Genomic DNA, 17,541 nt, shown 5'->3' with positions numbered 1-17,541 from the left:
TTACCTGGCTCAGTCAGCTGGGTGCTCTTTTCTCTTTTTCATGAATCAAATCATGCATCATCAAACACAAAGTTTTTGTTATGTTCCAGTTGCCCCCTAACATATCAGTTGCACCAGAACACATTTTCATTTTCAAAACAAGAAACCATCTTGGCCTCTCCAGTGTTTGGGTTTGGCACCTATAATTATCTTTTTTTCTGTAGTGAAACCTCTGAAGGTTTTGACACCTCTGACTGACCAAACTGTACACCTTGGAAAAGAAATCTGCTTGAAGTGTGAAGTCTCTGAAAACATAACTGGAAAATGGACTAAGAATGGCCTACCTGTTCAGGAAAGTGACCGTCTAAAGGTTGTGCACAAGGGAAGGTGAGCAAGTCAGGTGGCTCATAAGGGAGGGCTGGTCCCCATATCCTCTCTCTTCACTTCCTAAATTATATATTTGGTGAGGAGGATTGGAGAGTTGTCTTAAAGAGAGGATCTGTGTCTGGTTCTTTGCTTCCAAATAGCAAGAACATGTGATTTCTCTGTTCTACGTCCTGTCCTACCAGTGAAACTTTACCTGCACCTCGTGGCTTCGTGCTTTGACCACTCAAAAGCCATTAACCGATTCTTTCCATTTAAACATGAGGTTAAAGGACTGATACTGAGTTCTAGGTAAGGAATGAATCAAAATGGATTAACAGTCCCTAACTAGTAAGTGTCATGTGACCTCCCACAATTTGGGGGGTGGACATAATACCCTGGAATCTAGCAAATATCTTAAAAGGCAAAAGTTCTTAACCTTGGATCTGTGGATCCTAGGAGATCGTGAATCCTCTAAAGCAATGTCTGTGTATACAAAAATACACACTTTTCTCTAGAGAGAGGATCCATGATGTCTATCAGATATTCATTGACCACCCCCCACTCCAGAGAGTTAAGAACTACTGCTTTTAGATTTGGGATAAAAAGCCAAGGTCAAGATTATTCTTGGTAAGTTCTTAAATCTTAAAGTGTGGCACTGGTGAGATGTTATATTTCAGTCTTTTTTAAAAGCTGTATGATGAGACAAGAATAATGGACTCTTGCGTGCATGATAAGCAGGTTGTATTCATACAGATAATTTCATAAACTCCAAAATGAATATTCAGTGTAGGTCAATAATAGGATAATTAAGCCTTCACATTCATATTCTCTCTCTCGATTTCCTGATATTTCTCTCCAGCTAGCACTAAACAAGTTAATCAGATGAAGGCCAGGTATCTCTTCAGTTGGGCGGTAAACCATCTAAATCTTTGTAAATTCTTAGAAATGTTTTTCTTGTTTCCTTAGAATCCACAAGCTAGTGATAGCCAATGCTCTCACTGAGGATGAAGGTGAATATGTATTTACACCAGATGCCTACTCTATTACTTTGCCTGCCAAAGTTCATGTTATTGGTGAGTAGATGAATCGTTGCAGAGTTTTATATTCATGTTTTGTTGTTGTTTGCTTACCTTGGAAATATAACACATACGAAGCTGTGATATTTAAAGAAAAAAATGCATGAATTGGTATGTCATTAATCGTAATAGTTGATTCTTACGAAGTCTTATAGTGAAGTTGTTTTGCAAGGTCCCCGGCACCTACTACTTTGACTCCTCTTGTATTCTTTTTAGCCAGATTAAATATTGGTTACTACCAGTATTTACCACTAGGAAAGTACTAGCCCAGATATTCACACAGAAATGATGGTCTGATAACAAAGGCTATGTTTAATATTCTAGATCCTCCTAAGATCATCCTGGATGGTCTTGATGCCGACAATACAGTTACAGTAATTGCAGGAAGCAAGCTTCGTCTTGAGATTCCTGTCACTGGAGAGCCACCTCCCAAAGCCATTTGGAGCCGAGCAGATAAGGTTTGTTTTGCTTACACACACACACACACACACACACAGATGATCCCACTTCCCATTTTCAATTAGCTGAAAGAAGAAAGCAATATATACACAGCGGTTCAGTAGAGATATAATTCCTTTGATTAAGGAAGATGACTAGTTTTCATGCAAATATAATCATCAATCATTTACTTTTCATATTTCTAACTATTTACTATGTGACCAGGCAGGTTTGTGTCTGTGTGTGTGTTTGTTGTTGTTTGTGTTTTCACCAGGCAACTTTTTATGTACAGTGAACAAGATCCCATTTTTCATTCTTTTTTAAAATTCCTTTTTAAATTTAAATTCAATTAACATAATGCATTATTATTTTCAGAGGTAGAGGTCAGGGATTCATCAGTCTTATATAATACCCAGTGCTCATTACATCCTGTGCCCCCTAATGCCCATCACTCTGTTACCCCATCCACCTCCCCTCCAGCAACCCTCAGTTTATTTCCTATGGTTAAGAGTTTCTTATGGTTTGTCTCCTTCTCTGATTTTGTCTTGTTTTATCTTTCCCTCTCTAACCCTATGATCTTCTGTTGTGTTTCTTAAATTCTACATGTTAGTGAGATCACATGATAATTGTCTTTCTCTGATTTACTTGTTTTGCTTGCCATAATACCCTCTGGTTTCATCCATATCATTGCAAATGGCAAGAGTTCATTTTTTGATGGCTGAGTAGTATTCCATTGTATATTACACCAAATCTTCTGTATCCATTCATCTGTCCATGGAGAACTGGGCTCTTTCCATAATTTGGCTATCGTGGACATTGCTGCTATAAACATTGGGGTGCAGGTGCCCCTTTGGATCACTACATTTGTATCTTTGGGGTAAATGCCCAGTAATGCAATTGCTGGGTCATAGGTTAGCTCTATTTTCAACTTTTTGCGGAACTTCAATACTGTTTTCCAGAGTGGCTGCAACAGCTTGCATTCCCACCAACAGTGTGAGAGGTTTCCCCTTTCTCCACATCCTTGCCAACATCTGTTGTTTCTTGGCTTGTTAATTTTAGCCATACTGACTGGTGTGAGTGGTATCTCATTGTCTTCAGATTTGTATTTCCCTGATGTCAGGTGATGTGGGGCATTTTTTCATGTATCTGTTGGCCATTCATATGTCTTCTTTGGAGAAATGTCTGTTCATGTCTTCTGCTCATTTCTTAATTGTATTATTTGTTCTTTGGATATTAAGTCTGACAAGTTCTTTCTAGATTTTGGATACTAGCTCTTTATCTGATATGTCATTTGCAAATATCTTCTCCCATTCTGTCCTCGTCTTTTGTTTTTGTCGACTGTTTCCTTTGCTGTGCAAAAAGCTTTTTATCTTGATGAAATCCCAATAGTTCATTTTTGTCTTTGTTTGCCTTGCCTTTGGACACGTGTCTAGCAAGAAGTTGCTGTGGCCAAGGTCACAGAGGTTGCTGCCTGTGTTCTCTAGGATTTTGATGGATTCCTATCTCACACTTAGGTCTTTCATTCATTTTGAGTCTATTTTTGTAGATGGTGTCGGAAATGGTCCAATTTCATCCTTTTGCTTGTGGCCCATTTTTCATTCTAATGAGTATCACAGAATGGAGTGGAAGAGAAATAGACAATAAATTATTAATAAGTAAATGAGCAAAACCACTTTGGATAGTAATAAGTGCCTTGAAGGTTTTTTTAAAAACAGAGTAATATGATTAGCAAGTGATTGTGAGGTAAATGACCATAGTCTTTCTGAAGAACAAGGAAACCATTATGTGATGAACAAAAGAAAAAGATTTCTGGGTAAAGTCAATGCAAGCGCAAGGGACAAGAGGAGAGGAGAAAATGAGCTTGATGTATTGAAGGAGTTGAAAAAAAGCCAGGAGTTGAAGGAGTTGAAAAAAGCCACTCTGCATCAGAGTGAATGATGAGGAGAATAATAAATAAGGTTGGAGTGGTGGAGTAGTAGTTCAAATGTCACTCTTGGGCTCCCTATAAAATGCATTATAGGCAGTAAAACTATCCCATATGATATTATAGTGATGCCCATCTGTCATTATAGAGTTGGCAAAACCCACAGAATGTAAAACACAAGAGTGAACCCTAATGTAAATTTAGACTTTGAATGATAATGATGTGTCAGTGTAGGTTCATCAGCTGTAACAAAAATACCACTCTGATGTGGGATGTCAGTTGTGGAGGAGGTTGTGCATGTGTGGGGAAGGGTATCTATGAGAAGTCTCTATACTTTACACTCAGTTTTGCAGTGAGTCTAAATCTGCTTCAAAAAGTAATTTATTGGGGCACCTGGCTGGCTCAGTTGGTTAAGCTACTGACTCTTGATTTCAGCTCAGGTCATGATCTCAGGGTCATGAGCTTGAGCCCTGTGTTAGGCTCCAGTCTGGACATGGAGCCTGTTTAAGATTCTCTCTCTACCTCTGCCCCTCAACCGCACTCTCTCTTTCTTTAAAAACAAAACAAAACAGAAGAACAGGAAGAAGAAGAAGGGGTCCCTGGGTGGCTCATTTGGTTCAGCTTCCACTTTCAGCTCAGGTCATGATTCAGGAGTCCTGGGATCAAGCCCCATGCGGGGCTCTCTGCTCACTGGGGAGTCTGCTTCTCCCTCTCCCTCTGCCCCTCCACCCTGCTTGCTCTCTCTCTCTCTCTCTCTCTCTCATGCTTTCTCTCTCTATCTCAAATAAATAAATGAAGTTTTTTAAAACAATAACAACTTTTTAAAAAAAATAATTTTTTAATAAAAAAGAGGACAAGGGGCGTTAGAGAGTAGTAGGGAATTTGGGTAAATTGGAAGGGGAGGTGAACCATGAGAGACTATGGACTCTGAAAAACAGTCTGAGGGGTCTGAAGTGGCGGGGGGGTGGGAGGTTGGGGTACCAGGTGGTGGGTATTATAGAGGGCACAGCTTGCATGGAGCACTGGGTGTGGTGAAAAAATAATGAATACTGTTTTTCTGAAAATAAATAAATTGGGAAAAAAAAAAAAAAAAAAAAAAGATGAGTTTCTGTTTTCTAGTGGAAAAAATAAAAATAAAAAAGAACATCATTGAGCTTTGGGACAACCTCAAGCAGGGAAATAAATGTGTATTTGGAGTTCCCAAAGAGGACAGAAGAATATGTAAAGAAATAAGGATCAAATTTTTTCCAAATTTGATAAAAACTAAAATTTCAGGTAAAGGAATCTCATTAAAACCTAAGTACAAGGAACATTAATAAAACCACATCAAGACCCATTATAATCAAATTTCTCAAAATCTGTGATTAAGAAAAAAAGACTTAAGTAACCAGAGAAAAAAGTCCATTAAGTGTATAGAAACAGACAAAAGTGACAGCAGATCTCTCTAGAAGCAAGGCAAGTGAGAATACAGCGGAGCAACATCTTTAAGGAAAAAACTATCAACCTATATTTCTATGAATGCTAAAAAATTCCTTTTTTTTTTTTTTAAGATTTTTATTTATTTATATTACAGAAAGAAACACAATGAAGGGGAGAAGGAGAAGCAGGCTTCCTGCCTAGCAGGGAGCCTGATGTGGTACTCAATCCCAGGATACTGGTATCATGACCTGAGCCAAAGGCAGATGCTTAATGACTAAGCCACCTAGGCATCCCTGAATTCTAAAAAATTCTACAAATTCTAAAAAAACCTATCAGTCTAGAGTTCTATACTGAGTAAAAAAAAATAATTTTTAGAAATGAAGGCAAAATAAAATTGTTTTCAGATATATAAAAGCTGAAAGAAATCATCACTGGTAGACCTGCACTACAAGGAATGCTAAAAGAAGTCCTTAAGGGGCGTCTGGGTGGCTCAGTGGGTTAAAGCCTCTGCCTTCAGCTCAGGTAATGATCCCAGGGTCCTGGGATCGAGCCCCGCATCAGGCTCTCTGCTCAGCAGGGAGCCTGCTTCCTCCTCTCTCTCTGCCTGCCTCTCTACCTACTTGTGATCTCTGTCTGTCAAATAAATAAATAAAGTCTTAAAAAAAAAAAAAAAGAAGTCCTTAAGTCAGAAGGAAAATGATGCCAGATGGAAACAATTTCACAGAGGAACAAAGATCATCAGAAATGATAACTACATGGATAAACATAAGAGTTTTTTTCTTATTATTTAAATCTCTTAAAAAGATTATTGACTCATTAAAAATAATAACCATATGCTGTAGTGTTTGTAACATAAATGTAAGTAAAAATTATGACAATAGAAACATAAAGTCAAGAGGGGAGAAATGGAAGGTAAGAATTAGGAGGGTTGAAAGGGAGGTATGCTATTTTAGTATCACCTGAAGGTATACTGAAAAACATGTATACTGTAAGCCCTAAAGAAACCACTAAAATAATAAAAAGTTATAGTTAATAAGCCAACAAAGGACATAATATGAAAATCACAAAAAATATTTAATTAATCTTTAAAAAGGCAGAAAAAGAGGCATAAAGTACAGATGAGACAAGTAGAAAACAAATAACAAGGTAATTGAATTGCAAAGAAAAATAAATAAATTAGAGATTTCAATATTCTTCTCAGTAGTTGATAGAAGTAGACCATCAGTAAGGCTACTGTGGGTTTGAAAAATAGTGGCAACCATCTTGATCTAATTAGTATTTATAGAACACTCCACTGACAAATGCAGAATGGGCATTATTTTAAAATTATATATGGTGGGCGCCTGGGTGGCTCAGTCCATTAAGCATCTGCCTTTGGCTGGGGTCATGATCCTGGGGTCCTGGGATCAAGTGTCACGCTGGGCACTCCCTGCTTAGCAGAGAGTCTACTTCTCCCTCTGCCTGCTGCTCTCCCTGCTTGTGCTCTTGCTCTCTCTCTCTCTTTCTCTGTGTCAAATAAATAAACAAAATATTTTAAAAATATAAATAAATAAATAAAATTACATATGAAAAGTTTCCAAGATAGACCATAAGTAAGTCTCAATAAATGTAAAAGTATTTAAGTCACGCAAAGTATGTTCTTTGATCACAATGGGGTTAATTAGAAATCAATAGCAATAACATATGGAAATTTTTCAAATATTTGGAAACTAACACTTTTTGGAATAAATCATGGATCAGAAAAAAGAACCACAAGGGAAATTAGAAGATGTTTATGAGCATACCACTAATCATAATTTTCAGAATGCTACTAAATCAGTATTAAATAGCCCCATATCAATTAAAGAAATGAAGTTTGTAGATAAAACCTTTCAGAAAGAAAATTCCAGGCCTAGATGGCTTTATTGGAGAATTCTATCAAAGATTTAAGAAAAAAATAATACCAATTCTACATAAACTCTTCCAGAAAATTGAAAAGAGAATAGGAGTATTTCCCAACTCATTTTTGAAGCCCAGTCATTCCCCTATAGCAAAACTAGGAAAAGGCATTAGAAGAGACTGTAAACCAAAATCACTCATTAACATAGATGAAAAATTCTAACTAGAATTTAGCAAATCAAATCCAACAATATATAAAAGGAATAATACATTATGACCAACTGGGTTTTATCCCAGGAATGCAAAGATTGGTTTCACATTTGAAAGTCAATTAATATAGGGAAGCTTGGGTAGCTCAGTTTGTACTCATGCTGTCTCTCTGACAAATAAATAAAATCTTTTTTAAAAAAAAGAAAATCAATTAATATAATTCACCGTATTAACAAACCAGCAAAAAAAAAAAAGTAAGCATGGTCATCTCATAGATAAAGAAAAACATTTGACAAAACCCCAAATCTATTCCTAATAAATATCTCTCAGCAAACTAGGAAGTAAAAGGAACTTGCTCAGCATGATAAAAAAAAATCTGTGAAAATCCTACAATGGTCATTTTACTTAATAGTGAAAGATTGAATGTTTCAATTCAAAGATTGAATGTACAGATCAGCAGCAAAAGAGAGATGTCCGGGGCACCTGGGTGGCTCAGTGGGTTAAGCCGCTGCCTTCGGCTCAGGTCACGATCTCAGGGTCCTGGGATCAAGTCCCGCATCGGGCTCTCTGCTCAGCAGGGAGGCTGCTTCCTCCTCTCTCTCTGCCTGCCTCTCTGCCTACTTGTGATCTCTCTCTGTCAAATAAAATAAGTAAATAATCTCTTTTAAAAAAAAAGAGAGAGATGTCCGTCCTCACAACTTTTTTTATTTAAGATTTTATTTGAGAGAGAGAACACATGCAAGAGAACACAAGTGGGATAGGGAGACATTGGGGGTAGGGCTCAATCCCAGGACCCTGAGATCATGACCCAAACTGAAGGCAGCTGCTTAATCAACTGAGCTACCCTGGTGCCCCCCATCTCACAACTTCTATTCAACATTGTAATAGAAGTTCTAGACAGGGCAATCATGCAAGAAAAAGAAATAACAGATACTCCTATTGGAAAGGGAAAAATAAAACTGTGCTTATTGTTCTTATAGATGACACAATCATAGATGTAGAAAATTCAATGTAACCTACAAAAAATATGTCACAAATGGTCATAGTAGCCTTATTTGTAATTTTTTTTAAAGATTTTATTTATTTATTTGACAGAGATCACAAGTAGACCGAGAGGCAGGCAGAGAGAGAGGAGGAAGCAGGCTCCCTGCTGAGCAGAGAGCCCGATGCGGGACTCGATCCCAGGACCCTGAGATTATGACCTGAGCCAAAGGCAGAGGCCTAACCCACTGAGCCACCCAGGCGCCCCTTATTTGTAATTTTTTAAAGATTTTATTTGTTTATTTGACACAGAGAGAGAGAGCAAGTGAACACAAGCAGGGGGAGCAGCAGAGGGAGAGGGGAAAAGGAAGAAGAGGGGAAAGGAAGAAGGCTCGATCCCCGGACCAGAGTCATGACCTGAGCCGAAGGCAGATACATAACCAACTATGCCAACCAAGGTCCCCAGTAGCCTTACTTATAATATCCAGAAACTGCAAACAACACAAATGTCCATCAGTAGATGAATGGATAAACAGATTACAGGATATTCACACAATGGAATACTACTAGCAATAAAAAGGAATGGATTATTGATGTATACAACAACTTAGATGAATAATTATGCTGAATGAAAGAAGCTGAATAGCAACAAAAATATTTCTAAAAACTAACAATACCAAATCCTTATAAGGATATGTAACAACTAAAGACTCATACATCACTGGTGGAAAGGCAAACTAGTACACCCACTGGAAAACAGTTTGGTAGTTTTTATAAAGGTAAACATGTACTTGCATACAACTCCACAACAAAATTTCTAGGTATTTACCCTAGAGAAATGATATGTGTCTGTACAAAAACTTGTACATGAATGTTTATAACAGCTTTATTTATAATCGTCAAAAGTTGGAAACAACCGAAAAGTCCCGTTGTACAAACATACAGTTTGTACATGCATACGCCAACTGCTCATGGAATATACACTCGGATACTACTCAACAGTGAAAAGGAAGGTGCTAATAAAACATGTAGTAACATGGATGAATCTAAAGAGCATTATGCTAAGTAAAAGATGACAGATCCAAAAGACTGCATATGGTTTCAGTCCTTTATATGACATTCCAGAAAAAGGAAAACTAGAAAGACAAGTAACAGATTGGTGGTTACCAGGGACCAGTGTGGAGTGAGTGAGTTAACTGTGAAGGACCATGGGGATACCACTGGGAGTCATAGAAGTGGTCTGTATCTTTTTTTTTTTTTTAAAGAGTTTATTTATTTGATAGACAGAGATCACAGTAGGCAGAGAGGCAGGCAGAGAGAGAGAGGAGGAAGCAGGCTCCCTGCCAAGCAGAGAGCCCAATGTGGGGCTCGATCCCAGGACCCTGAGATCATGACCTGAGCCGAAGGCAGAGGCTTAACCCACTGAGCCACCCAGGCGCCTCAGTGGTCTGTATCTTGATTGTGGTGGTGGTTGCACAATCACACAAGTTTATAAAACTTCATAGTTTATAAAAATTCAAGTTTATAAAAATTCATAGAACTCTGTATCTAAAAAGTGTGTGAATTGTACTCTGATAGCACAATAGACAAGCAAACAAAATGTAGAAAACTAAAGAAGATAATATAACACCAGCCTAAGTAAGTATTTTTCTTTTCACATTAAAAAGAAAACAGAACATCTTCTATAATCTTAAAATTGGAATTTAGCTAATGTGAGGAAACTTTTTAAAAAAAATTTTTTTAATTAACATATAATGTATTATTAGCCCCAGGGGTACAGGTCTGTGAATTGTCAGACTTACACACTTCACAGCACACACCATAGCACATACCCTCTCCAATGTCCATAACCCAACCACCCTCTCCCTACCCCCATGCCCCTGGCAACCCTCAGTTTGTTTTGTGAGATTAAGAGTCTCTTATGTTTTGTCTCCCTCTTGATCCCATCTTGTTTCATTTTTTTCCTTCCCTACCCACCAAGCCTCCCACCTTTCCTCTCAAATTCCTCATATCAGGGAGAGCATATAATCATTGTCTTTCTCAGATTGACTTATTTTGCTCAGCATAATACCGTCTAGTTCCATCCACATCATTGCAAATGACAAGATTGCATTTCTTTGATGGCTGCATAGTATTCCATTGTGTGTGTGTGTGTGTGTGTATACCATATCTTCTTTCAATTATAAAACAGAAGAATTATGAAAACTATAAGCTATTATAGCAAGTATTTTTATTGCTGTCACAGTCTTTTGTTATTGTAGACGTGTGAGTCCTAATCCAAACCCAAAAGAGTAAAGAGTTAATTTAATCGTTATTAGAAAATTACCCAGTTTCGGGGTGCCTGGGTGGCTCAGTGGGTTAAAGCCTCTGCCTTCAGCTCAGGTCATGATCCCAGGGTCCTGGGATCGAGACCCGCATCTGGCTCTCTGCTCAGCAGAGGGCCTGCTTCCTCCTCTCTCTCTGCCTGCCTCTCTGCCTACTTGTGATCTGTGTCTGTCAAATAAATAAAAATCTTTAAAAAAAAAATTACCCAGTTTCTAAATTACCTTGACCTTCTCTGTGTTTTCTCTTTGTATACTGGCTGTTCATTTTCATGTAGGAAGATGACCTAGGAATCAGAAAATTGGAATGCTGTTTTAAATATCTGATTTAAGAAAGAAGGAAAGTAGTGAAGGAGAAGAAAAGGGGGAGAAGGAGGTGGAGGAGGAGAAAAAAAAGAAAGAAAATATAATGGAAGGCCCAACCTACCCTGTCTTTACTTAAGGAATTAGATATTCATTCTTTCATGTCCTGTTAGAAGGGAAAAATCAATACTCAACAACTTGTATGGAAAATGGGCATTGTGGTCTTGTTCAATCCTTTTCGGTATTTCTAAATTTTCAAGACCTATAAGGAAATGAGCAAATCATGATTAGTTCCTGATATAAATTTAAATGTTCTAATTTCACGTCCAAAGAGACTCCTCTCCTTAAACAACAGTTCTATAGTCATATTTTTGTCCTCCAGATTTTTCTTTGGTGAGTTCATGGTTAGTGGACTTTTGAGACAAATCCCACAACTTCCTGCTGTGTAATATGGAATGTTAATACTTTGTCCTTAGGATTGGTGGAGGATCACACTAAGAACATGTATTTTAGGCATTAGCACCACATCCAGCTTAAGTTCTAAGGCACTCTGGAGTAGTCCTTGTCAGATAGGTCATGCCGTATTTTGTTTCTCTCCTTCTTAGGCTATTGCGGAGGGCAGTGGCCGGATAAGAGCAGAATCTTACCCTGACAGCAGCACTCTGGTCATTGATGTTGCTGAAAGAGATGACTCTGGTGTTTACCACATAAATCTGAAAAATGAAGCTGGGGAAGCACATGCAAGCATCAAAATTAAAGTTGTGGGTAAGTGCTCTGGGTCAACAAACTTCTAGAATCAAGTTGACATGTCCATATGCAGAGTAGACTTGGGCAGCTCTTGGTTCTCTTAACTCTTCTGGGTAGCCAACAAAGGAAAACACAGTATAGCTGTATTTTATAAATCACCATTTTTCTATCTTTGCCACTTCTTTTCTTTCCTTGCCTTCTCTTTTCTTTCCTTTCCTTTTTGAAAAATTTCCTTCCCAGGGCACCTGGCTGGGTCAGATGGTTATGCTTCTGCCTTTGGCTCAGGTCATGATCCAAGGTCCTTGGATCAAGCCCCACATCAGTCTCCCCACATCAGGCTCCCAGCAGAAGGAGTCTGCTTCTCTCTCTCCCTCTGTCTCTGCCCCTGCTTGTGTGCTCTTTATTGCTCTCTGTCTCTCTCTCAAATGAAAATAAATAAATAAATAAATAAATATCTTTGAAATTCCCTTCCCTCCCTTCCCTTCTCTTTCTCTTCTTTTTTCGTGCCTAGAGGTCCAATTGTATAAATGCATCACTAAGGGGCTAAGGGGCATCATTTGGGGCTGCTGGTCATTAGCTCTTCATAGCCATATTCCCTTTCGGTGCCCTCTAAACTCACTGAAACACAATTGCTGAACAATTTCCAACATCGCAATCATTGTAGAAGAGTAAGACCTTCTTTTTTGTAGAAGATCTTCATTGTAGAAGAGTAAGGTCATCTAAGGACCTCCTAAGTACAAGTTTGAAACCAGGTGAAATGAGTCCAGTGGATTATTGATGGTCCAAGTTTTTATGGTCTCCTCATCTCACTTCATTTTTCCCTTAAGAAATATATTTCAAATGGACCAGAAACTAAGGTCACTTTATCAGGCACTGAACTATGATAACAGAACATGGTAATTTGCCATTTTTGACTTGGATTTCTACCAGCCAACATCTTTATTATTCCAAATGATTTATAACAATAGTCCTTGATTCAGTTCTGCTGAAAGTTCACTTTGTATTTAAAAAAAAAAAACACACAAAACAAAATCACATCTGATATTTATGCAGTAATTTCTTAGTTGCCATTTTCAAGGTAAAGAACAAGTGTCTTGAGTTCCATATGGGGCTTATTCTCTTGTTCTTCTTTGTAACACTAAAGAACTTGATTCCATTATTATTTTTATCTTTATTGGGCCCACTGTCCCTTATCCCATATGGAGTGTGACTTTTTGCCTAAATTAGTTACTATATGCATTTCAATAAGAACGGAAAATTATTCAGAAAAAAAATGCTTCAGTGATTATCACCAAAAATCCTTTTTTCAAGTGACATTTTTCATTGTGCTCTCATATATGCTTACTTTATTTTATTTTTTTATTCTAGTCTATTTATTCCATTTTTTTGCTTACTACAGATATCCCTGATCCTCCAGTGGCACCAAATGTGACAGAGGTGGGAGATGACTGGTGCATCATGAGCTGGGAGCCTCCTGCCTATGATGGAGGGTCCCCAATCTTAGGTAACTACATGTTAGTCTGTCCATGGAACTGCCAGTGGAGTTGGAATCCTTTTTATGCTGATTAGTATAGAGGGCCTTTTAAAAACTGCATTTAGAAGACCTATCATACTGTGACTTTAAATATCCATTCAAATTGAAATGTATGTTGGAATTCTCTGTAAGTACTTGCAATTTAAATAACTCTGATAACTCTAATATTATCTAACTGCCTATTCTTTTTTTGTTTGACATTTACAGTTAATATCCAATTTTGCAACATCTATAAGTCTTACTTTAAATTGTCCTAGTCAGTAAATGTCTACTTCCATAGAACTATGTCTATGAAGAAATTTCTTTTAGAGATAAATACTTAGAAGAATTTGCTTCCCCTATGGAACAAGAATTTTTCCTACTTGAAACTCATAAAACTGGTCATTTCCCTCTTCTTACCTATACTCTTGGGACTCGGAGCCAAATCTATTACTCAACTATAGGAATGGTATAAGTTTCTACAGTTTACGTATCTGTGATTCATTTTTCTTTCTTCTCTTATACAATTTTATTGTATTATTTTTAATATTTTAATATTATATTCTTTTTATCCATGTCCTATAACATTAATGTTTATATTCCCTATAATTTCTCTCAAACAACTGATGGGATAAGGTGGCTTAAAAATATATGTACACCTAACTACTTCACTTAAGTGCTGAGAATATGAGAAATTTTAAGAATTCTAACACCTGACAAAGTTTAATTTTGGAGACCATGGAAAAACCTCAATTTCCACTTTGTGTCACTTGCAGGATACTTTATTGAGAGGAAGAAGAAACAAAGCTCCAGATGGATGAGGCTAAATTTTGATCTCTGCAAAGAAACAACTTTTGAGCCCAAGAAGATGATTGAAGGTGTGGCCTATGAGGTCCGCATCTTTGCGGTCAATGCCATTGGCATCTCCAAGCCCAGTATGCCCTCCAAGCCTTTTGTTCCTTTGGGTGAGTCAAGAGAGATGCTCCTCTGTCATGTAGATCAGTGCCCTGGCTTGTGACTGCTCCCTTCCCACCTCTAAGTGGAGCACACCTGGAAGCTTCTTAGAGTGGTGGGTGAGCAGAAGGTTGGAGGCAGTTAGGGACAATTTTCTAAGAAACTGAAAAACAGCTTTGGTAGAGTTGAATGTCTTCATAATGTAGACCCTGGAATTTACTACCAAAATTCCAGTGAGAGCCGTAGGTGGCTCTGGAGGCTGCTTTCCTCTTCAGGCACTTATCTGAGCCCATGACACAGGACCACTCCCCATGTGTCCTGAAGGTATAACCCAGCACCTAGGTGTAAGCATTGTAACTCAAACAGAGACCACTTCAACAAAGCACACTTGAAAACTAGTCTCTGCTTTATGATCACACCTTAAATGTTATCTATTGATCCAACAAAGTCACTTCTTTATTTTTTATTTTTTAAGATTTGATTCATTTATTTGACAGAGAGAGAGATGACAAGTAGGCAGAGCAGCAGGCAGAGAGAGAGGGGGAAGCAGGCCCCCTGCTGAGCAGAGCGCTCGATGATGCGGGGCTCCATTCCAGGACCCCGGGATCATGACCCGAGCCAAAAGCAGAGGCTTAACCCACTGAGCCACCCAGGCACCCCAAAGTCAGTTCTTTAAAGACAAATAAACCAAGAGAAAATGTCTACACTCTTTTATGGTAGTGAAGTCCTTCTTTCAGTGGAAAGGAAATTTCGTGCAAGAGTTTGCACTTTAAAGTTAGAAGGTTCTGGGAAATTTACTCTGGATTATTAGATCTCATTTGGCTTTTTTCAACTTCCTTGGGCCTCCCAGCCTCCCTTGCCAATCCAAACTAGAGGGAAAGTGTGGCAGCATTTCTAAAAATTTCTATGCCTGGCAAATCTTTGCCTTCCACACAGTATAGGCTTGAGGAGTCTTCACTGAATTTTATTAAGACATGGATGGGCCTTCTGTGTACATACTTAATTTGTATCCTAGTTCATTTTATTACATCTTATGCTATAACACCATAGTTAATGTCTTCTGTTTCTCTCTTTCTCTCTCTCTTTTTTTTTTTTATCTCCAAAGCTGTAACTAGCCCTCCTACCCTTCTGACCGTTGACTCTGTAACTGACAACACTGTCACGATGAAGTGGCGGCCCCCAGACCAGATTGGTGCGGCGGGTTTAGATGGCTATGTGCTAGAATATTGCTTTGAAGGAAGTAAGTACAACTGGTAGTTAAAATGAATACCATCATCAATAGGTGAGATACACTCCTCCCCTTTCTTTTGTTGTTCATTCTTGGGAAATCTCCTTCCACAGAAAATGACAACAGGTAAAGGTCATCCTTCTAACGTGGATAAAAACTTAGTCCTTCTTTGGTACTCGATGCTAACAAATGGAGATCTCAAAAGTATCCTAGCTAGTCTACCAGATCAGACAACATGATAGGTCTAAGACATAGGAGTAAGGGAGTCTGACCAAACTTCAGGGATTTCCACTTCTTGAATTTGAGGGTTAAAATTGTACCAAGCAAAATAAAAGTTTAGTTAGGATGAAGCAAGTTAGAATTCTAAACCCTATACTAAGCAGAGGTCAGCTATCAAAAGCGCTGCCTATTTCTGGGTAATAAAGAGAGATCATATTTGGCTAGTTGGTGATCATCCTCGACCTTCCTAAAGAAAAAAAAAAAAAAAGAAGAATTAAGGATCTCTTTCAGTGCTTAGAGAAAGCAGAATTAAACCCCAGAGAGTGTATTCAATAGATTTGACATGTGACAGAACTTGTCTCTGTACGGGAAATTGAATCACTTAAATTTAAGAGGAGAAGAGAAACAGCGCCCCCCCCCAATATGTTGATAGAAAAAGAGAAATGACACAAGAAAATAATGGGCCAGAGTGTACCTAAAACCAAAAATGATGTGAAGTTCACTGAAAGCATCTTGTGTTTTTTGATTTCCTACTTGACATGATTTGAAAATTGGCGAATAAAACTACCCCAGTTTGAACTCAGGTTCCACTCTAGATGACGGGAGGTAGGTGAACAGTCCACCCGGGAAGCGTGTTCCTATCTTCATAAATGATAGGCCAAGACAACCTCTGAGGAAACTCTTTGGATCCCAAACTTTAACATGGATCTTACATGAAGGAGAGAAACTACAGAGCACATTTGAGAAATCAGGAATGTGAACATAAAGCACCTTTCAGGAGGAAAACCTCTATGAAAAGAAACTTCGTATGAAGAAACAACTGCTGAAAAGGAAATCCCAGGCCCCTGGATCGAGACATCCCTTGAAATGACCACCATTGGTGTCTGTTGTGGTTGCGAGGGAACAAGAAGGGGGGTGCGGGAGGGGCAAGGCATCCGGGAACAGTTCCATTTTCATTTGCTTGGCTCCCAGAACACTCTGCTTGATTTCTCCAGGGCTTAGAAAGCCACTAACCAAAACTAGTGGGGACATTATGAGAAAGTTCCCAGGTATCCCCGTGTGGGAGTGGGGTAGTGTCACTAATGCAACAGATATATTCTTGAGTGCTTCAAAATAAGTTTTATTCCCATTCCGTCCCTCCTCCCCCCTCATTTCAAAAAAATCCTGAGTAATCCACTCTGTTATTTATATCACCCCCAGCAGCAAAATCTCCCAATCTTACATGTGATGTGGCTGCTGAGCACGAACATTTGTGTACGTATGAAACAGAGCAAATTCTTTACTCTTTTCTTTCTGATAGGTTTAAAAAGTAAGAAGATACAGCAAAATGATAGATGGCTGTCATTTTGATGTTACCCACCTTAGATAAAATACAACGAAGTGTATTTTACATAATTTTGTGTGTGGTCTGTGTAGATATATATGTATATGCGTTTATACATATATATATGTACACAGTCATTATTATGTATCTATTTTGCCACATAACATTTTGGAATTAGCTTTCTATGGAAGTTCTTTCATAACGTGTATATCTTTCTTCTTGCAGTCTTTTCTTTCTTTATGTGGCTGCCCTATTCTTCATTCTTTTTAATGGCTGTTGTCCTTCAGACTAATTTTCTGTAGTGTTTAATGCTTTTAGATATGTCAGGTTTTATACTGTAAGAAAATTCGTTCTTTTATAAGATCGTGTGTTGGTTTTGAGTCTGCCTTTCTCTTGTTTTTTGGGTTTTGGTTTTTTGTTTTTTTTAATGCCTGCAGCACATTACTCTTCTTTGTTGTCTTCCTTCACACTAGCTCTTTCTTTTCTTTCTTAAAAATTCTCCTCGTGTATCAAGTAACTTTCGTATTCCTTCCCCATCTCTCCGACACCATTTTCTTTCTCTCGTTTTCCTCAATAAAAGTGGTTCAGATGTGAAGGGATGGGCTATTTTTTCTTCCCCTCTGATCTTGTTTCATCCTGTTTTCTCTTGAAATTTCTCCTT

General features: G+C 38.2%; 1 protein-coding gene across 1 annotated transcript in view; it reads left to right on the top strand.

The window, feature by feature from the left end:
• The window catches only part of MYBPC1 (myosin binding protein C1), a 76,835-nt gene that overhangs the window by 38,476 nt on the left and 20,818 nt on the right, over nt 1-17,541 (top strand). Inside the window, exons 17-23 of the mRNA XM_044226324.1 lie at nt 204-366; nt 1,312-1,418; nt 1,746-1,879; nt 11,501-11,660; nt 13,042-13,146; nt 13,932-14,120; nt 15,215-15,349. Of these exons, the coding sequence (XP_044082259.1) occupies nt 204-366; nt 1,312-1,418; nt 1,746-1,879; nt 11,501-11,660; nt 13,042-13,146; nt 13,932-14,120; nt 15,215-15,349 (993 nt within the window). The remainder of the gene's footprint in view (nt 1-203; nt 367-1,311; nt 1,419-1,745; nt 1,880-11,500; nt 11,661-13,041; nt 13,147-13,931; nt 14,121-15,214; nt 15,350-17,541) is intronic.

Source organism: Neovison vison, chromosome 12 (genome assembly GCF_020171115.1).
Source record: "Neovison vison isolate M4711 chromosome 12, ASM_NN_V1, whole genome shotgun sequence".
Classification (NCBI taxonomy): domain Eukaryota; kingdom Metazoa; phylum Chordata; class Mammalia; order Carnivora; family Mustelidae; genus Neogale; species Neogale vison.
Note: the sequence above shows the minus strand (reverse complement) of the source record. Positions and strands in the feature narration are given on the sequence as shown.